This window comes from Engystomops pustulosus, chromosome 5, assembly GCF_040894005.1.
Source record: "Engystomops pustulosus chromosome 5, aEngPut4.maternal, whole genome shotgun sequence".
Lineage (NCBI taxonomy): Eukaryota > Metazoa > Chordata > Amphibia > Anura > Leptodactylidae > Engystomops > Engystomops pustulosus.
Window position 1 is genome coordinate 31183620 of NC_092415.1, and position 24027 is coordinate 31207646.

At 37.8% G+C, this 24027-nt stretch overlaps 1 protein-coding gene across 1 annotated transcript in view; it reads right to left on the reverse strand.

The window, feature by feature from the left end:
- Positions 1–23794, reverse strand: part of RUNX1T1 (RUNX1 partner transcriptional co-repressor 1) — a 110472-nt gene extending 86678 nt beyond the window's left edge. Inside the window, exon 1 of the mRNA XM_072151522.1 lies at positions 22956–23794. Within this exon, the coding sequence (XP_072007623.1) occupies positions 22956–22983 (28 nt within the window). The 5' untranslated portion in view covers positions 22984–23794. The remainder of the gene's footprint in view (positions 1–22955) is intronic.
- Between the last annotated feature and the right edge of the window lie 233 nt (positions 23795–24027).

Below are 24027 nucleotides of genomic sequence, written 5' to 3' on the forward strand. Positions count from 1 at the left end.
TTGATATTATGGGGTCAAGATGACCAGAATTTAGGCAGTACACATGTGCCATCTACATTTAAATGCTCCAGGTCCCGAACATGATTGGGTCCATTCATTACTAGTCATGAATATCTGATCAATATTGTTCCTATAGCATATCACAAAGTACTGAGGAGGAAGAAAATGATTCTGTGGTCTATGTAGTGGTCAGACACTGTAACTGTAGCTACAGGGAACCAAGCTTGCATTTACAGTGCCTGGCCACTATACAGAGCATGGGGATATCTACACATAAAAAGATAAAATAGGGCCAGGTCATGCCCCCTAAACAGATATTGATGACCTATCTTGTAGATATGCTACTAATCAATAGTACTGGACAACTCTTAAAGCTGATCAAACACAAATGATTAATATGATCAAAATCTGCAAATCTTGATGGGTCCAATGTTTTTAGAAGCCTTCTAACTTTTTCCTCAATGAAAATATCATGAAAGAAGAACATTGGTTAGTTAATTAGTTGGTTTTCAACAGGACGATGAGATGAGCAGACTTGATGAATGTTTTTGGGTTTGGCTGCCAGACCCAGGCATATAACCCGGATTAGGGGCCAAACAGCCAACCCGGCAAATGAATGCACCTATCAGCCAGCCATGGCTGTCATTGACCAATCATAGCCATGGCTAGTAGCTAGGGGCACTCATGGAACGAAGAAAGGAATTGTTAGGAATAACTGTTCAGCTAACAGACACCTCTATTGAAACCTCTATTGAAACCTTTTTTGGTGGCCATATTGGAAATAACTATGCATTTAAAGCTATACCTAAAAACTGTTGACTACAACATTATAACTTTACACGAATAGTAAAGAAAATCCTATTTTTTCTTTACTTCTTCATTTAGAAATGCTCTTTAAATCATCACTTTGGTTACCAGTGGCAACAAGCCATGGTATTACCATAAATCCAGTGTGCAGGATACAGTACTGTATCTATTACAATTCATTTCCACTCCATTAAAGGTTAAGTTTTATGCAGATGTATAAAACATACTCATTGTCATAAAAGAAGGAATTCGGGTGACATAACTCTCTCCGTACCAGGTACGAGTTGTGTCATACGAGCTCTGGATTGTATTTCATGTCAGCTCTAAATAAGGTTTTACTCCCCAAGTACAGAACTTTTGTAGTAACACTAGTCTACTCTGTCCAGACATTTCTTTAGAATCACCGATCTTAATTCCAGCTCACTGGAGGTCTCGATTTATTGGGTATGAGAAAATCTTGGAAGATCAGTGTTGACCCCAGGATTCCTATAACACCATGTCTGGTTACTCATTCATCCACAACATCTACCAGGATCCTAAAACTCATTATATAAGTTGAAGTCATCTTTAAGACTTAGATCATGTGACCTATAACATGAATTTGTGCAAACTTTGCAGTGGAAATCTGTCTGACCTTGAATTATTCATGATACTATTAATAATTCTACAACTGGCTATAAATAAACCTGGAGTCGAGAGCCAGAGATGATATGTAGAGTTAAGTGCCAATTATGCATCTTTATTCCTTTATAACACATTCAAGTGTGAACGTAACCTGAATTTTTACTGCAGTATCTTTTCTATTAGCATCCACCAAGAGCGACATACAATGGGGTCAAGAGCCTCAAGGGGCTCATAAGCCACCATACTGGTCTATTACTCATAAAACAATGCAAAGTTGTAGAAATAGGGAACTGTAGGAGCCAATTTCAATGATAATTAGATATTTTTTAGTGGACGTCAATAAAGAACAAAAAGGATCCAAAAAGTTGATTTTATTTTATAAAAAAGATTGGTAAATCCCATATAAGTTTATAATATCATGAGTGGTGATGAGCGAAACCATTCAGCCCAAATTCAGCTTTAAAGTCAAAATTCTGATTGGGTCTACTCAACACTTTTTTGAGCAAACTTATAATAAATGCTCAAAAACTTGAGAAAACCGACCAGAACCATCAAAATCTATCCTTATACTAAGGTAGAGAGTAAAGAGCTACCAAATTTTAAAGATTTACCTAAATGAAGTTAAATTTATGCTAGAAAAGTAACATTTATTTTTTGTTAAAACAGTTTTTGAGCCTTTAAATGCCATAGCTTATAAAAATTGCCCCAAAAATTGGCAAATGTTTAGCAAATTTTGTAAAATTGCCAAAATAAAATTGACAAAATTTTATGGCCATAAAGTATGTCAACCAAGAGGTAGAATAAAGAAGATTTTTTCGTCATCAAGATTCACCAATATAAAAACTTTTATAAAAATGTCAATTTTTTCAAGCTGTCAAAATTTAAGGCAGCATCAATAATCATAAGTTTCTAAAAAAAAATCCATTTTTTTTTACCATGGCATTAGTCACTTAAGCTGATTTTTTTTTCAAATGCCAACACAAATTTTTTTCAAATACACAATAAGCCTAAAATCTGAAAATTAAAAAAAAACCCAAAGACTTTTGTTTTGTATATACTACATAGGGGTTTTATGCCTTTTGCACATACATATGTTTAAGTTGTTCTTTTTTCCCCCAACAATACCCTACTTGTGTCTGATTTACATTTTGCCTCCATGTTAAGCGATAGACCACTGTACTGCAATAACTCATCCAAAAATATGTCATACACGATCTGCAACTTTCAAAGACGACCGTAAAAAAAGCTAAAAAAAAATCCTTAAAAAAAAAAGCCTCAACATGTTGCATTGCTATGGAAATTGTGAGAAACATACATTCCCAAAGAAATATTACTTTTTCTCAATGGTATGAAGTAATGAGCTACACATGTGAAAAACCAAGTCCGTGCAGTAGTTGGGACTGCAACTAATATAAAATACAGAGTGAACCCTGCCTTATAAAGGATTCTTGTTACAGCAATATAATGTGAAAGCCAGATGTAGACAGACAGCCTTAATCACAGATGGGAATGTAATCACTGGAACCAAAACTCGTTTTTTTTTTATCAATCTTAAACCATATGCGAAATATATTTCTCTTTAGAAAGAATGCAATAATAATCGGAGAGAGGTTTCTGCCTAATTCCCGTCTACTTTTGTATCTTGTGGTACTTTAATCTCCCCCCAAAAATGCCACCACCACCAACATTCTCCTCTCTACAAAAGTTGGGTAGACCTCAACAGCAGTAGGGACATTTTTAAGGTTTGGCAGAAGATATAATGTATATTTAACCATATAGGATCCATGGACATTATCCATTAGACACACAATTCCCGTTGGCCCTTTGCCACCATTTGGTCTTCATTGGGAATGGATTTTAGAAGTTGAAACAGAATAGGAGTTCAAAAACCATTTTTGGAAACCGTTGATATTTACTTATATCGGAGTATTCCCATATGAGCTGATCTGTACAAATTGTAGGTCTTTATAAGCCAAATAGGATGTTGAAAACCAACATGAAAAAGACCCAGAACCTATAGGCCAGAGGCACCCATACACTTTACACTAGGATCAGTCAAACTATTTGATTTTATTGACAAATTTGTATTTGCTCACACTGTTGTCTTTGAGCACCTTGAATTTTTGATACAACAAATTACCCATTTCACCCCTTTCCAAACACATTCATGGATTTTGGGAGGTAAGTCGGCCAAACGATCTGTTATCCGACCACATTCATTGTCAACTTTAACTTGTTGACTTGGCACAATCATGAAGATTATATAATTGCTTATGAATTCTATCAAGACCAGGAAATTTCGAGAATTACCATATATACTCGAGTATAAGCCTAGTTTTTCAGCACAAAAAAATGTGCTGAAAACCCAAACTTGGCTTATACTCGAGTAAAAAAATTTTAGGTTTTACCAGGTTTTTGTGATAAAATTAGGTTTATACTTGGGTCGGCTTATACTCGAGTATATACGGTAAGTTTAAATGAGTTTGGCTAGAGTCTTTTTATGAATGTGCCCAATTTGTCCTAAATTTATCAAATATTGTATTAAAAAAAGTCCCCGTTTTCAGTGGAGATTAACAAACTATTTGCCATGAATCTGGTGTTTTTCAAGCACCGAACCAAATTAAATACTTTCTGATTTGCTTTGAAAATTGAAATTCAAAAATGTGCAAATATGGATGGAACTGTTTCATACAAAATTCTGTGTTTTAGAGGACTAGAAGGGGGTCGTATACCAATTTCCAGGACAACTAAAGAAACATTGGTCCCTATTAAATAGATTTGGACATTGATTGAATATTACAAAAATGTCGGCAAGGCTTCAGCAAAGCGAATTTTGAATCATTTTCTCTTCTCTAGTATTCAATGTACCGGTAATAGCTGAACTGAGTGAATTAATGGGGGCTAATCTGCAGTAACCTGGTCTGACCACTACACCGTCAACCACACTGTCTGCGCTGTGTTCCTTTCTTTGAGTATCCACTGCTGATATAGGAAAAAAGTCATTGAAATAAATCCAGTAATAGAGCCTGTTAATATAAAGTAATGGTCCCTGCCATAAGAAGCTGTAAATGTTGCTTATTTTGGGTTGAATGCAGATTTATATGAAAGCAGACCAAAAAGTTGCATTCAATGGCTCCCAATACATCAACACCCAGATACACATATAAAGACATCACAGTATAAGCATCTGTATGACAAGGTCTCCAGAGGGACGACCAGGTGATGCCTATTACATGTAGATGGCTCTCGTTCTTCCTGCTACCTATTAACATATTTGAAATACATTTTTTGCCTAAAAATTCATGTAATTTACTGCCCTGGCCCCCAGTAGTCATGTACTAGGCAACCTCCTACCATGTGCCCTATACTTCCTATATTAACATATTTAGAGTTCTTCCCTGAATTATTAATCTAATAGAAGCCATAAGAATTTTTCCAATTATGGCCACCAACAATTCTAGAGAGACACGTAACTTTGATAGATCCTCCTAACAACTTATCTTGCAACGGTTCGATTCCGATATCCTTGGTGTAGATGGTGTAGGGCCATGTGTTCATGTGTTTTACTAAGAATTATGGTGATCTTGCTAGGAAATTATCGTTTTTGTAGGTGAAATATTTTAGAGTGGAAACTGCAATAATTCAAAGTAAAACAAAGAGAACTTGTTGGATGTGCAGAACTTTACCACAATGTGTGAAACCCAATCTAACGATGTGAGATTTACTTCTCCGCCACATGAAGAAAAATGAGGGTATCCTATGTTTCCCACAACTATATTCCAACAGTTTCTAAATAAGGCAGTCATCAAGAAGATTATCCGAGGACAATGATGAACAAGCATCTTTAAGGTTTCCAAATTGCACAACCGGCCTAAAATGTAAGATGATCCAATAAACAAAGGATTCCATAGTATTACTGGTTATTCAGCGCAATGTCACAGCCTTTCTCACACAAGTCTGGTGTACAATATATGCAATATTTCCCCAAGGAATAGGGGTCATTTCAGATATAATGAGTACACAGCCAACTATGTACAAGTTACACACTCGCACATCTGGAAGTATGTAAACTTACACAATGAGCAATAGTCAACTCTATAGGATAAAGCTTCTGGATAGGGAGGAGGAATAGTTTTATCCCTTACCTCAGCTTGGCTGAGCATGGACACATTCTAAATGAGAAGTTCACGTGTGAATTCAACACCTTAGTTTTTTTCTCTGGCATCTGCTCTTGTGGTTTAGTTGGGATATACCACCATAGCATTAGATGGTTGTCCATTCCTGTCAAAATCGTAAAGTCTGTCCGATACTACTACAGCTTTATCCTTGGCTCGAGGTGAGGGAAAGAGTTTTGGCCAATACAGTTTGTTAAACTATTGTTGTCAAGTTGGTGACCTAGTTTAAGGGTTTTTTCCTACTCTGTGATATCCATTTACCTAAAACCTATGCCTACAAGTGATTCGATCCAACAAACTGGCTTTGTGTGCTGATGGGATTTACCAGACCAAACCATGGATAGTTGGGCATAACTTGTTGCCAATGGGCTTAGTGCAATATGTTGGTATTATAAGAGAAAAGGAAAATAACATATCTGACTGCCCCAGCAAGAAACGGGTGAGTGGACACATAGTTTCAGTCCACATGATCCGGCCGGATTGGAGGCCCAGTGGTCAAGTGAACGCCCCTCGCTACTAGCCGTGGCCACGATTGGAACTGAACGTATGAGTCTGCTCATCTTTAGTGAGAGGACCTATCTTTTATGTCATGTTGACAACATGGCCACCATCATGAAAAGCACCATAATGGATCCTGGGGAAGATTTTCTAATGGAAAGGTGATCATGCAGCATCAAAACTTTGTCTCAGAAATTGATTACCATAATATCCCTTACAGTTATCAACTCCAGCAGTTCTAATACCAGTTCATAACAAACGGATTCAGTGCTTTTGAATCAGCAAATGTCCCTTTTGTATTCAGCACATAGCTGTGCAGGAAATCTGATTGTGGCAAACGATTTAACACATATATAAAAATGTATTCAATCTATACATAGAAATCCCCTCTCTCATCTTCTGTATTATAGCAGAGCAATATGGAAATGCTATACGTAAGTATTTAGTGCCTCCTAAAGCGGCAGGTCTCTATTACAAAGCTTTGGATCCCACATTTCTGAATGACTGTCCCTTTAATAGTAGTGATCCATTAGCCCTCGTGCAGTGCTGCGTACAGCGCTTTATTCTGATTATCTTACATCCTGTCTGCCTTATCATCTACTTTAACTATCAGCAAATGCATGGCGGTTGTTAAAAATAAACGCTTTACAAAATCACAATGCAAGGCAACCGTAATGGCCTCCACCATTAATGCTTAATAACTAAGTCTAATAATCTGTCTACTATAACCAGAAATCAGGATGAATAAATGATGAGCTCTCCTTTTGCAAATGCCATGGTGATATATGTATTTAATTTATGCTACTGTGTACCAGAGACAACGTGCTATCATTAAATACGGAGAAATCTCTCGACGGTAGAGTCGTCCTGGGAAGAACGGTGAAAAACCCCATGAAAAGCTTTTGTTTTGTGTTCATCTTCTTTTTCATCTAATTTAATCTGCAATAGACTGTCCCTAGAGGACATGGGAAGAGAGAACCAATTATATCCAGAGGCTGGTTTCTCCAAAATGAAGGCATCTGTTCTATGCCAATGACTTCCACATGGAAGAAAAACAGAACTTTGAAGGCATCTGTGTTCATGGTTGAAGCTCACAGATCTTAGGGTGCATTGTAATTGCCCAGCTGCAAATATGATTCCATCCATGTTCTCTCAGCTGATCCCACCACTGAACACAAATAGATGATGTGACTTCAAAAGCCGTGTAGACATGTGAAAGAGCGGCTTCCGACTAAATGGCGCTTTTTCAAGGCTTTCCCTAGCATGGTCGCGCCTCCGAACCAACAAAGCACTGATGAGACGCTGCGGTGTATAATGATTCTGCACATATCGTGTTCTGCAACAAAGATAGACTCCAACATATAAACAGCGATGCACAATGGTCCTATACTGTGTAAGAAGAATCAAGGAGATTCAAGGCATTGTTAGCAGTGACCTGTTGGGGTCACGTCCTACTAATGGGTCTAATGTACACAAAAAGTTGAGCAGATGACAAAAGCAACCCATAAGACAGCAGCTCTCATTATCACATTATACATGTGATCTTATTAGTGGCTTTATAGACCAGATTTTACATGTTTTTTTTATATTGTTATTTCTATAACATAGTCAATAAAGCCACCAACCATGGCAACAAATCGTGATAAAACACATAACTGATAAAATAAAATAAAATGAAAAAAGAACTTTAAGCAGAAAGTTGCATCAAATATAAACACATAAACAAATTCTGAAAAGTAACTGTGAGCTCCTGGCCCCAATGCATAATCATTAATAGGGCTATAGTAAATACGGGTCTAATGGTGAATCGAGTAAAAGGGCCTGTGTACAATTAGAACTTGCTGAAGACAACCCAAATCTTACATAGAGGAAGATCCTTAGATTTAGATAGAATATTGTATATCGTCCTTACTAAACAACACCTAATGTCCTCTATTAGAAGGTTCAGTTGACCTCATGATGTGGTCAAGGTAGGACCAGCCCATTGGAGAATACTTCAGTGGACCTAGACACTAGTTTATGATCAGAAAATATAGAAAGATCACCAACAGCTCACCCACAGTCTTTAGTCGTGTCATTCTTTTGGTTCCATGCCTGGTGTAAACAGTGCCCCGATTTAATTTAATTTCAACAGGTCCAACTGAAATCCGTCCATACACCTGTATTTCAGGGGCGGATTAAGACTGCTATGTGTCCAGGGTTGTATGACTATTATAACCCCTACAAGTCTGGAAGTCACTTCCTAAATATTGTATGGTATTAGAATCAAGCTTCTTGGGGAATGGAGGATCAATCCCTTCTGATTGCTTGAAATCTGTGGTTTCAGGACCTTTGGAGGACTTTCCAAGGTCCTGAAATGGATCTTGTGTATATGTGTATTGAGAGCAGGAACAAATGTACAAGGATTTCATGGTTGAAGGTCCTTCTCAGTATCAAATTTGGTGGGTGGTTTGGGTGGCCATGGACCCCTTAGAAAGCTTGGGTCCTGGATTACCACTCAAACCGCCTATACAGTATTATAACCCACTAATAATGTGTTTGAACGAGCTGAACTGGACCGTTACTGGAATAATGTGTTTATCCCAAGAGGTAAATGATTAATTAAGTAACTTTTCAGGTAGTTCTCCATTATGGCACTGTATACAGAAATTATATTATCTTTTTTAGTTGTCCACCAATTTATTGTTGTTATATGGGAAACTTTGCTATAGTTATACCCTATTATATATTATCTTATAAGTAGTGTATCATATGAGTTAGATGCTGAGCTGTTAGTACATGCACTAGTCATCCATTGTCCCTGGTCTTCTATAATATGCTTAGAATTAGCAGTAGGCTTCAGCCCCCAGGCCATTACCTGTCACAATGTATATGTTTACTAAATAACATCCTCTTTTGTGCACCTTTTATCTGATAAAGGACACACCATAAGCACCTAAAGTCCTTCAACTTAAAAGTAATTAGTGCCTCTAAGGACTGGAAGCTATAATTATCACACGTCACAATTTCCTGATTGAAGTTACAGGTGAGTTAACTATTCTCACCTTTGAAGATATGAAGTCTTTTTGTGTGTGTGGACTCTTATCTATTGGATTTACAATAACTGTTTACTGACTGTTTATTGACTTGAGGCGAAAAAAGGGACACAATAACTGCCTATAAAGAGAATTTTTTTACTGTCCTAGGTTTAAAATAAGAAAAAGGATCCCGTATCTTGGTATATAGATGTTGGTCAATGGATAGATGTAGGGTCAACAACTGTTCTTTCTAGTTCCTATTAACAAGCACGATGAGCTGGGCTTGGATGTTTGGATGTGTTGGGAGATTTGAGAAATATGCTGATTGGCACTTCTTATGCAATCTTATATGTGATTGGGCATGCTGCAACTTTAACTGCCAGTTATTACCAACACAATCGCTGGAAGAGCCTCAAACACTTTAGATGGTTGTCCATTCCCAATACATCTATGACGAGTTAAAGTGAATTTCTTCTGTCTGGTGTTACATTCCTTCTCCACTCATTATCTAATCCAGAACCAGGATTAGCCCAGTGGGAGTACCATTACGTACAAAAAATACTCCAGATTCTTGACTAGTTTGCAAAAAAACCTGGGATATATGCATTTAACTACTTTTCCTGACACTTTTTATGAATAGTTTGACAAGGGTTCGTGGCTCACAAAAAGGGAGTGACCTATTGTTCAGCAAGCGAGCATCCAGAAAATAAACTGACTCCTTTAATTCCCTGTGTAGTCACTGCACCAATTTTCTTGCCCTCTAACCACTAGAAATTAGACCATTAAAACCTTATAAATTGCGTATTAGGCTACATATACAAAGTCATGTGCTAAATGTTTTGGCCAGTGTCACTGCTCCTCCCATCAATGTCCATATGGGTATATTGGACATCAGTATTACCTTTGCAAATTTGGGCAGGTATAAGACCTGCTTTATTTTTGTGCAACAGAGATGGTGCAATGAGACCACACCATGCCCGTGCACAATAGAGGCCTTCAAAGATGAAAGAAACAACATCAGCACCAGTTCTAGACAACAATAGAACAATTTTTGACCGCCAAATCAATCTTTGTCTAGCATCGTGCCTGATAAAGTCTAATTTGGCGAATTGACGCATCATGGGTGCAGTCTTCTTCTTCGACAATAGAGGTTTATGGGTGCCACGAGATTGACCCAGTTTATGCAACCAACTCACGGCTTATAAAAATTTTAGGCGTTACTTTTTATCAGTATGGACAAGGAAGGCAGGAGGGGGCAGTACCGCAGAGTTTCTTTTCATGAATGGAGTTTTCCTTTAAGAATAAAATCTGACAGCCATAAGGCCAAATGAAAAAGAACGGGGAAGATTATAAATTTTACAAAAACACTTTAATGCACAATTATTTTTCTCTACCCGATGTGGCTCTGACAGTCATTCCATCCGTCATTATTTTACCTATGTGGGGTTGTTAGAGGGCACTAATAGTAATCCCAGAGCTGTATTTGGAAATTTGAAGCTCCGTTCCCATAAAACATCAGCGAGCGGAGGGAAGTTACACAAACAGCAAATGCCCTACGTGCCATATAAAATATGTGAAATATGCCATTTGATTTATTGCTCGCATCTCTGCAGACGCTAATGGTATCTGAAGTAAACCATTCAACCCGGCCTATCCAGCGCATTCTAATTGCAGAACACCATTTTTATCCACCAAAAGATAAGTGATAAGAGCCAAAAATTCACATTAGGCAAAGGAATTTTAGAATAGAAAATTGATGTTTTTTGAAAACCACTTGCATTAACAAAAGATTACAGAGGCTCCTAAATTACAGGGTGTTTATTTTAGTGGTAGAGCTTCAATATTCATATTCAAGCAGATGTAGCAGTTTAACAAAATAGCTCTTCAAATCCTGCACAAATTGAAAAACACGGGGAAAAAAAATACTGATTGCGCTCGTCTCTTCCCTCTTATCACTCGTCTTTTGTGAATTGACACACTTGGCCTTCGGGAAAATTTACACACGGCACCTGCCGATGCGCTGTAAAATCTAACATTTAGGCGGGAGACTGACAGAACGACCTGGTTTCACCTCCCTATCTTCGAGGACATCTGTCACCTACACGGAGGAGAGGCAGACATATTGAAAACCTTGGAATAGAACTGTAAGCAGGTGAGAGGTAGAACTTGAGAGCCTCTTGTTCATGATTAGTCTTAGAGAACGTTTATAGCATCTGACAATAACCTTGTAGTATTACGGGGATTTCTAAGAGGAAGAATGATCAGTATTGTTATATCCACACAATGTAACCTTCCCTTTAAATCTCCTTTCTTAAAGGGATTTTCCATTTTTATATTCAAAACTATTAATGACCTTACATTAGTATAAACGGTTAGTAGTTTACTGGAATGGGAGTAACATCCGTTACCCCTTCTGATCAATTACGGCTAGAGACGTAAGAATACAACTGCATCCATAGTTTCTGTTACATTAAAGTTATGAATAAAAGCTCTACCTGCAATGCAACTGGAGGGCAACTACTCTACAGATGGATCTCCGTTCTTATTTGTTTGTCTGTTCTGTCTGTGTTATTAAATACAGGCAGTCCCCGGGTTACAAACAGGATAGTGTCCATAGGTTTGTTCTTAAGTTGAATTTGTATGTAAGTCGAAACTGTATATTTTATAATTGTAGATCCAGACAAAAAAATTTTTTTGGCCCCAGTGACATTCGGAGTTTAAAATTTTTTGCTGTAATGGGTCCAAGGATTATCAATAAAGCTTTATTACAGACACCTTACAGCTGATCATTGCAGCCTGGGACTATAGTAAAGCTTCAAGAGAGCTTCACCAGAGGTCACAGTGAGCATAGAGGTCCGTCTTTAACTAGGGGTCGTCTGTAAGTCGGGTGTCCTTAAGTAGGGGACCGCCTGTACTTGAATTCTTCATAAAAATAACACGTTTGGAGCATCATATCTTGTGCCGTTCCTCTTAATAAGTTGACTCCATTTAATTTGCCAAAGCGGTGTGTATCAAATAGCAGTAAAATATACAAAAGCGGTCTCACAATTATGAAAACATTTTTGTTTTTGGTAAATGTAGTTGGGGATCTTCATTCATACGCTGTTCATACCGAATGCTACTTTTATCGTATGCCAGAAAAATGGCCTAAAAAGTGGTAGAACCTCCTATGTGGTTCAGTTCCTAAACAGTTTTTGAAAACTCTGCTTCCTGTTAGTAAATGAAAACCAAAACAAAGAGAATTGAAACATAAAGCCTTCTAAAAGTTACAAAATTGGAATCACTGGTACTGGACAGCAAAAAAGTCACCTACAAGGAAGACAGACATCTGATGCAATTACATCAGAGGTCTTGTGAATTTTTGTCTGGCACAGAAGATAAGATAAGAATAGCAGGAAGACACAAAGCAGGAAGATGGTTCCGACCACCAATTCATCATCTGAGGACAGCAATACCTAGAGCGTCTTTACCCCTGCCCCTCACCAAGACCATCATGGACTGGATTACAAGTGGAAATCCGTGGTAATTCCCCCAGTATTTCCTACCAGCAGTAGGGGTAGGCCTAAGTTGACCCTTTGACTCCTTGAACCATTATATTCCAGTTTATATCACTGGAGCATTGGAATATTAATTGACACAGATAATAGGAAATTCCATGCATTAGGATTTTTGGGGAAATTTTTTGAAAATGATTTCATTGTTCAAAAATACCTGTGGCCACTCAGTTCACTGATGTAACAGCTAAGAACATGTTTTGGTTTTGCACCTCTTTATTGGCATTTGATACAGAATCATTACCGGATCATAGAAAATGAGCATTCCCAAGCATAGAAGCTCCGCAGGTGTGCAGAACCGGTAATAGTAGTAATTGTACTCATTATGATAACACACAATGAATCACATTGTCTGTAGTGTGAAATATCCAAGCAGGTTAAAAAGTATATAAACTGTGATGAATCACTATCCTACCCTGCTATCTCCTGCCGTGCCTCACTGCATGACAACGTGAGCTCTCACCCATTGTAATTCCTTGCACCAGCATCTACAATTCCTCTAACCTGAAGGCACACATGACATACATTAGAATAAGTGTCACCGCAGCCGGTCGCTCTGTAAATGGTAGTGGTTTATCATGTGCACTGAAGCAATGGAAGTCCTGAAATGTCAATATGTTCAGTTCATGGAAGAGAAATAATGGGACTTTATTGTCTTAACCTATTGATCTCCTGTGCTCAACATGACCATGGGATGTCTCGAAGTAAGGATTTGGCTGATAGAGTCTGTATCGGAAATTGGGTGCTAGTCCCTTGTAAAATGATTACTTTAGGGTTAATGGTACCCACAGGAAAGACTGATCAATAGGGGAGGGGTCCTACTGCAGACTGGAGTACCTTCTGGTTATTATATAGTCTAGGAACCGGAGTGCCAAAGACACGGAGTCCAGGGCTGTATGAACAGTATAACTCCTACAAGTCTGAAATTTACTACTTGGGGAATGAAGGATGCGTTCCTTCTGCCTGCTTGTTGGTCATTTCAGGTCCTTTGGAGTTCCTTCAAAGGTCCTGAAATATCTCTTGTGCACATGTGTATTGAGAGCAGAAAGAGATGTGAAGGATTTCATGGGTGAAGGTCCTAAAATTGGTCGGTGGTTTGGGCGGCCATGGCCTTCTAGAAGTCTTGGGCCCCAGGCTACCTCCCAAACCGTCTATATTATAGTCTATTAGTAAATTCAACCAACAACAATCAGCTCCAATAACTCATAAATGACTATATGTGCCTGTTTATTGAAGGGGAGCCCTAACTCTCTGGACTTACTTGTTTCAATAAATACATGCATTCCTCATAATACAATAATTCTGCATCATCAGTTCAGAGTTGTATTGATCCCCTGTTATTCCGTTTATGAACTTTCGTCATCAGTTGGGGGTATTTCTCTGTACTGTGAAAAATAGACCAATCACTGCTCTGCTTGTTATGTAGGACCACACCCACTTTGATAGGGTGGGAGGACATTCTCAGTTGTTAATTTGTTCGGAAACAATGGAACAACATTACATTTGTGTTTAGTTCTAGGGGAGTGATCACAGTCCATTCTATATGTATACACCTAGGAATATCTACGTATATGCATTGCACACGTGTAGGTAAAGTGGACGATCAGCCAATCGATCTTCAGATTAATAAATGATGGGATGAAATGTGTCATAAATCAGAGCTCCCGGCACAATGTGAGTCACTTCCTCCAGATAATAAAGTCCTACTCCATTCTCTGAGTTAAGCGGCCCTCAAACCAGATCATAAATTTCCAGTGGTCTCAGCTCTGTTGTGGCTGACTAACCCCAAATTCCTGATAAAGGTTCTGCTAATCTCACTCTTGGAAGTGCTGTGGAGGGAAGAGGCGATGGCAGATAAAGTCAAGATGTATCCTTAAGCAGCCAGCATGACACACACCATGACACATACAGGCACATAGCCTATACACTACATAGTCATAAACACTCAGGCATATACACAATATACTTATACACATACATAAACAGATACACACATATAAACTATATAAACATACATTGTAAAGTCATAGAAACATAATTAGATACACACAGACACTATATACACACAAATTCACATCTGCTCAATAGTCATACACACACATAAACACAAATATTACATAGTCAAATTACACCTTTACATGAACTATATACACAAACACATGTACACATGTACACATAAGAGAAACCGATACACACAGACGCAAACAATGTACACTCACACATACACAATACACATACACCATATAGTCATACATACATAAACTTTATACAAATAAACATACAAATAAACAAATAAACCTCAACTCTTTTCCATGTTCATACACACACACACACACACACACAAGCACTTACTGAAATTATGTAGACACAATCACTCTCAATCCAAATACATTATATATATACACACACACAAACGATGGATGCATACACACATGCACACATGCAACATTGAAGATATACTATATGCTGTTACACAGACATACACACAGGCAAATACACACACACACACATATATATATATAATATATTTTTACATACATAGGCACTTGAACTATATACGCATACACATAGGCACAAGCACTATATTCATCCACACAGGCATATACACTAATTATTCATACATACACCCTATATCCATATATTCCTAAACACAGACACATATATTACATACACATACATGCACTGGTGCATACACTGTATACTCATACACACACAGGCACATACAATACATACTCATTAATTACAGTTAGCTACACTTTAATACTGATAAGAACACCCACATAAATCCTATACACACAACATACATTATGGGGTACATTATTCACAGTGCGCCAGTGGCACTCGCCGGATCACTAAGGAGGCTCCGGCCTCCTGATACATCTAGGCAGCAGAGCGATGTGCTGCACCGCCGGGGCTCTACTACACCAGGTCCGACCTAGTGTGGTACAGCGCCATAGCCAGCACGGGAAATGGCGCGGTCTATAGACAGTGTGTAGGAGCTAGGGAGGAGCACCCAGCGCCATCCCATTGCACAGCCTGGCAGCAACCGAGGTGGAGGGTGAAGAAGCCTCAATTCCCGGCCTCTGCGGCGTAGAAGCTGTGAAAATTTTCCCCCTATATCCCCTTGATCATAAAACTTCAGTGAACAATCACAAAAATCAAAATCATGTATAACTGCGATTATACACGTAGCTGTAGGTTGTCTATCGAAGAAAATAGTAAAATTTGTGACATTCATTGATGTATGCGACATGATAGATATGAGATAAATAGATCGACCGATATGAGATAGTTAGGTAGATAGATAGATAGATAGATAGATAGATAGATAGATAATTGGAGGACTTGAGGCCTAGTCCTGTGCTTGCACCCATCCTAGAGTTGCTTTCAGTGAGCTGATATGATAGATATGAGACTGATAGATAAAACACGTAGATAGACAGATATGAGATAGATAGATAATAGAAAGATAAATAATTGGAGGGCTTGAGGCCTAGTCCTGTGCTTGCACCCATCCTAGAGTTGCTTTCAGTGAGCTGATATGATAGATATGAGACTGATAGATAAAACACGTAGATAGACAGATATGAGATAGATAATAGAAAGATAAATAATTGGAGGGCTTGAGGCCTAGTCCTGTGCTTGCACCCATCCTAGAGTTGCTTTGAGTGAGCTGATATGATAGATATGAGATTGATAGATAAAACACGTAGATAGACAGATATGAGATAGATAATAGAAAGATAAATAATTGAAGGACTTGAGGCCTAGTCCTGTGCTTGCATCCATCCTAGAGTTGCTTTGAGTGAGCTGATATGATAGATATGAGATGGGAAGATATAACAGAGATGTAACATAAAATGGAATACGGTTAAAATCTTAAAAAGTTGACAGGAAAAATGTATCTCGACTGATAATAAAACTTCTCGGAATTGGACGACAAGAAAAAAAATTATGGGCGTGAAAAAAATATAAGAAGAAAATAAACCGTTGAGTACAAAAGAGAGGAAGGTGAGGAAAAAAAGAAGTGGTTGAGGGCAGGCGAGGTATTCATGAAGCTTATCTGGAGCCAGAGGCTTGTCATCAGGCCGGCACAATGTGTGAGGCTGAGGAGGCAGGCAATGTGCGGTGCGCAGATTACAGTATCAGCAGGGCCCACATGGACCAGGGCGAGGGGAGGAAGGTGTGCGCCTCACAGGAGGAAGGAGGAGGGGGGGCTGCCGGATGCTGCCAAAGATTTAGGACAGTGATTCAAAAAAAAATTGCCTATTGAGACAATGCCCTGTGCCTGAGACAATGTGAATCCTGGGCCTGTGAATATCACTACATTAGTATAGCCCAACTATGGCGGCTACATCATACACATAAGTCTGTCATCTAGTGATATCATGTGATATCTTTGATCTAACGTAATGCGAATAAATCTTACTTATATAGCGCCAACATATTCCACAGCGTTTTACACATAGATTCATTTTCCTGCAGCCAAAATTTATTAAAAAAATCTAAATTTATTTATAAAAAATAGCAAATATAACAAAATCTCGCCTTCTCTTAAAGATGTGACACGGATGTAGATCTCACACCATTGTAAAAAGCGCCGCGCCACAAACAATAGAATCGTACAATAAGAACGTGATCACGCGCTCAGCTCTGCTACATCTGGCCACAGTTCTGGGTTGACGTTGCTTCCGCGTATTAATTAAACATAAGCCGCGTGTATAATAAGAAGAGTGAACATTCCAGTATATAATCCCCAGCAGCTCGCCCCTTCCAGCAGATGCTTAGGAATATGTAGCTCCATGGTGTTTAATTTGTTTTATTAATTATTCAGGCTAATTACTGACAATGATTGTATATGACATTATATATACAGGGGGTAATGTGCCAGCCTCGCAGTTCACAGGATGATGCGGGAATGGGGATTCAGTCATGTGAGAGGCCAGGGCTGGGGGTATAATAATATAACGACCCCTCATGTTTTTACAAGGAGGACACAAAGGGGGTGAAATCTGTAATCTTTCATGTTATTGGGATTATTTTCTCATTTACATATTGTATCTGAGAAATGTGTAGATAGAAAAATTGAAACATAAACCAAATTGTTAATAGATAGATAAATTTGAGGGATACATATTTGATAGATATTAGATGATAGATGGATGAATGGATGGATGGATGGATGGATGGATGGATGGATAGATAGATACATAGATAGATACATAGATAGATACATAGATAGATAGATAGATAGATAGATAGATAGATAGATATGAGATAGATAGATAGATAGATAGATAGATATGAGAAATAGATATGAGATAGATAGATAGATAGATAGATAGATAGATAGATAGATAGATAGATAGATATGAGATAGATAGATAGATAGATAGATATGAGATAAATAGATAGATAGATAGATAGATAGATAGATAGATAGATAGATAGCACATGAACATAGAAATATATTAAGAGGGAGACATAAATAGTAAAAAAAGGATATACAGAACAAATGGATAAATAAAAGCAAAAAAGATAGATAGATAGTAAACATATAACACATTTATACAGATATATATACTTAAAAATGATATATAGAACAAATGGATGGATTAATAGATATTAGATATAAGTAAAGAGATGTAGAATATATACAGTATGTATACATACTAGGTAATATACATAATAGGTAATAGATTATACATACAGAAAATAGATACATCTAGATATGAAATAGGTATAGACATCATACAATTTGCAATTGGAATGTATGTATATACATGTATAATACCAGTAGCTATAGATGCGATAGATAAATAGATTAAAATGCATCACAATTTACTGCTGAATGTCTGAATATACATACATGTTGGGTTCATAGGGAATACATCTTATGAAATAAATCCAAGTAGACAGATAAATAGACAGACTAATAATAGACAGATGAATAAATAGATAGAGATAGATAGATAAATAGATTTATACCTAGATATATACATGATAAATAGATGAAATATACATAGAAGATAGATAGATAGATAGATAGATAAGATATATAGATAATTATTATGAGATTGTATTGATAACTAATCCTTCAGTCTATCCCCATGAGCAAGGAGTAATATAAGTGCTAGCACCAGGTATGTATTGTGTGTGTGTGTGTATGTGATGGGGTGGGGGAGGGGATCATACCTCTCACTGTCAGTGTCACTAAATATACAAGGGGGTCTCTTACAAATCCAACACTAATCCAATAATGTGGAAACACAGGAGTAGCAGCACTTCATTGTCATCTATTTATGGCCATATCTGTGACAGCAGCTGAGCATACAGCCAGATATGATCTATGTGTACTGCTCCAGCATATGACATTATTATATTTACCACTACATACTGTCCAATACATGCAGGTATATAAGTAAGAGGCAGTGATGTAGCAGTGCTGAAGAGGCTGCACACTAGGATGTATGAATAAGTGTAACACCCTGGGGTGCCCCATATACTGAGGTGCAGTGTACCATGTGATAATGTGAGAAATACAGCAGATGACCAGCACATATCTCCTGCATCACTATCCTCATATGTAGTGTACATAGCTGTCCTGCCCAATCATGTCACTAGCTATTCTATCTATCTATCTATCTATCTATCTATCTATCTATCTATCTATCTATCTATCTATCTATCTCATATCTATCTATCTATTTATCTATCTATCCCATATCTATCTATCTATCTATCTATCTATCTCATATCTATCTATCCCATATCTATCTATCTATCTATCTATCTATCTATCTATCTATCTATCTATCTCTCTCATATCTATCCCTACTACTGTCAACAATCTATTTATCTAGTATATTTCTCTACTACTATCTACTGCTATCTACATATCTATATTTAAAATGTACCTATATATATATATATTATCTGCATTAAATATATATTATGAACATGTATGTAGCCATCAAACGTCTATTTCTCTGTCATCTATGTAGCTTATCTATTTCTCTTTCTGTTTATCTAAAGTGTATCTACCCTCTATATGTACACTCTCACATATGTAGATAGATAAATATATAGTCCATCCTAATTATATATGTATATTTTTATATAGATCTAAAACATACAGGTAAATATACTTCAATATGCAAATATTATGAGTTTGATATATATTTCTATATGTATATAGTTATGTCTATTAAACGACACATTTATGACTTTAGAAGAATTAAAGCTTGATTACAATAAAATCAACAGAAAATAAATCTGCAGAATGTTCTGTGTAACATGTAATAAAACGAATAATCTACTAATCTAAACCTCGTCCCTTTTTACATTTAGACTCAAAACACAGCCATGTGCCATCCCCTGTACCGACAGACGCTAGAGCCAAGGGCTCCTCACCTACAACTAGAAGCAATGGCAATTACTACTTTATCATGGATACATATATGATGTTTTTGAGAATGGTATTTCAGTGCAATTTCTTAAATTTTTTATGACATTTGTTACTTTGAATTTGACTTTGCAGATATTGATTTTGTTCTTATTTATCAACCTAATTGCACTGAGTTTGTACTTAATAATATTTCATAGGCTGATGGTAGGATGGATACTGAGGATAGATGATAGATAAACAGATAGATAGATTTGAGATAGATAATTGAAATATAGATAGATAGATATGAGAAAGTTATACATAGAGAAATGTGAGATAGATAGATAGACCATATAGATAGTTGTGATATACATAGATAGAAAGATGACATACACATGATAGATAGATGAAGTACAGATAGACATATATATATATATATATATATATATATATATATATATATAGATAGATAGATGTGAGATAGGTGACAAATAGATGATAGATGTGTGATATAGATATATATACAGATAGGTAGATAAAAATATTTTATTTATATATATACACACGTTAAAATATAGATAGGTATGAGGTAGATAGATATAGATAGATATATGATCTACACTATAGATAGTGAAAAGATTATTATTATTATAATACATAAATTATATAGATAGGTGTGATATACAAAGCTACATAGATGATATATAGATGAAATATAGACAGATGAAATATAGATATGAAATAGATATATATAGACATAAAATAGAAAGATATATGATGGATACTTAGATGATAGATAAATAGGTGCGATATGCATAGATAGATATATATGTTAGATTGATAGATATTAGATATAATTATATATTAATATAAGCTTTGGCCTCTCTGTAATTGAAGATATATTGTGATGTGGTGCTGGGAATGATGATGATAACACCCAGCATTTTGTATATGAGGAGGGACCCAGACTTGAGCGTGAGAACAGAGCACCCAGTCCCCAGATCCCTCCATAGCAAGGGGCTGATAACAGGACACATGACAGCTTCCCACAGCACACACAGGGCTCTCATCACACAATATACACTCAGCTCTATCTACTATTAGCATCAGCTCCTTCTGTCATTAGAACAGAGACATCATAATAGGGGCAGGGAGCTGCCAAGTGCTCTGTCCTGATAAACCCTCTCTATAATGACTGGCAATCTCTCAGGGGCACCCAGTGGCATAGCCAGGTGGCACTGGGACATCAGATGCATCAATGTCTTACGCAAGGTATAGCAACTTACTAAGAATACATTCACATTCCCAAACTTTGGGTCTTTCCTCTGACTCTACACCATATACATTCTCTCCTGAACCTGAATAATATACCTAAATTTTCTGCAGACAACACGTGGCCCCTGCTGCAGGTTTAGTCCATACATTGATTCTTATGATGTGACCTGCTAATCCTGTTGCTGTATTAAGCATTCATGACAATATCCAGCCTCAGCCACACAGCTTGATAAGTAAAATGATCCAGTGTAACCAAATATAGAAGCAGCCAGGCTTCTGGGAGCTCCCACTATCCATATGTCTGTCCATAAGGAGCATCTGCACCCACAAACAAAAAATTGCAAAATCCACCTAATGGATCTGAAGGAACATTTCCTGGAAAGGTTTACTGGAGCCTGAAAAATACTGGAGGAAGCTGCCTGTGTTTCCTAAGGAAATCTGCTTCCACAGTAAGGAAACTATGCATGACATTGTGTGTCCCACCAGGAAACACAGAGCTCACTATCAGCCACCCAAAGCTGCTCCTGCTTATCTCTGGCCAGACTCAATCTGCTCTGCAGCAAGGCCAGATGCCTGCTCATTTCCACCCCAGGATTAAAGGCTCCAGCTACAATACATATAAACATAGATCTATGTCAGCCTATATACTGTACCAGGAACTGAAGCTCTAGCCCAGACAGCAGGCACCTACATCTATATATCAATCAATTAAAGAGGTCATCAGGTGGCAATGATTTACAGCCTGAAAGGTGAACCCTAACCCTAGCCTACATGGTTATAGACCTCATTCCCTGAGAACAGTCTTATTTGTTTACATAACATAGAATTGTTATTTGTTTACATAACATGGAATTGTTACTTTCTAATATATATTGTTAATAGAATCATCATAATAATTACAATGTAGCTTTTTTCCAATTTGCCAGATGACTTGTAGGACACTATGTAGTGAGAACATCTCAAGTTGCTACTAACATACTGTATATGGAGTGTGAGCCAGTTCCTGTTTTATGTCACACCATATTGTACATACAGTATGACTGTATACAGTAGAGGAGGCAGAGATGGACATACATGGATACATGTTATCACCAGTAGATTTTACTGTAATACTCCCTGGCTGTAGCATAGCCATGGCATTATGCTTTATACTAGTATATAACCCAGCCAGGGTTGGTCTGATATTGATTAGATATGACTTATTCTATCATTATATTTTAATCAATAAAAAAACTAATCTGAAATCTTGATGTCCAATATGGGGTGCAGATAAAATGACAAAGCATCAATAAAGGACATTTTGCAAAGCACACATAATAAAGACATATGTCCATAAATTGCACAGCTTACTGACAAATGCAAAAAAATGCAAAATACAATATGATACAAAAAAAAAACCATTATAATACTTAAAAGCTGCATAAATCTCTTATACATCATCCTGATATATTATATACATATGTTGTGCATTTCTATTATTATAGGGTCTGACCGTACTGTACAAACTGTACAACACCCCATAAAACACCAGGGTTAGGGTTAGAATAAAAATAATGTAATGCAATGGTATGAGGTCCCAGCTCTTGCTGCTGACAGACATTGACTTGATGCTACTTACACTGGAAGGGGCTTGAAATTCCCACCATTCGCCACAGGCTTGTACAGTAACTGCAAATAAAAGTTCCTGTTGTCTGATGTGCAGAAGTGAAAAGGTTTTGGGGGGTGGGGGGAGAAGGAGGGGTGCACAAAGTAATTATAACCAAGGTGGTGCTGGTAGTGGTGGAGAAGAAGAGGAATGCTGCAAGTCCAAGATGATCCAAGTCCAAACTAAGTGAAGAACTCCAGCTGCCCACAGCTCCTGACTGAGGAGGGGAAGGGGGGTAGCAGGACTAAGGGGGCTCCTCCAGGCTGACAAGATCCTGGTGTTGCAGACACAAGTGGTCTGGAGAAGTCAAGGCTTCTTGCTGCTGTCACTGGTGGTCTGCAGAGAGGCAGCACTGCTGTGTGGCTCTGTCATGGAGGAGGAAGGAGCCTGATCTGCTCTGATCTCCAGCATAAGGCTGCAATCTCTTCTTCTTCTTCTTCCTCCCCTCCTCCTCCTCCTCCTTCTCTCCAATGTTTATTTCTCTTGCTCTCCCTGTAAAGTCAGGCAGCACACTGGCAGCAGACAGCCAGGCTCAGCTACCCAGGTGCAAGGGTGGGAGGGCTCCCAGCAGTGGGAGGTGATAGAGGTAGCAGACATCTGTGTCTTGCCCAGGTCACAGGGGGTCAAGTAATGCTAACAATGGGGAGAGCACATTGCCAGTTACTTCTCTCTGCTCACACTCTCCCTTGTTCTCTCTTCTCTCAGACCTGGTGGACTTGGAACAAGCTCCCAAGCTGCCTGCCCTGCAGTAACCCAAGAGCAGCACTTTCCCTGGCCATCTGGATGCAGAGCTCCTGCCTCTCTGCCTGGGACTCATCACTGTGCAGACAGTGCAGCTACAATCCCAGCCTCTCTTTCACATGTCTCCACTAATCCCCTTCTGTTACTTCATTTTTTTTCTCAATCTGTTTGTTTTTGCATTAAGTAATGGTGCTGCAGAAAACAAAGAGGTGTAAGTGCTCTCTGGCTCCCTTCATGAGGCTGCTTAACATGTCCCAAGGAGGAAGACTTTACTCAGGAGAGGAACCCTGGAGACAATGCTCCG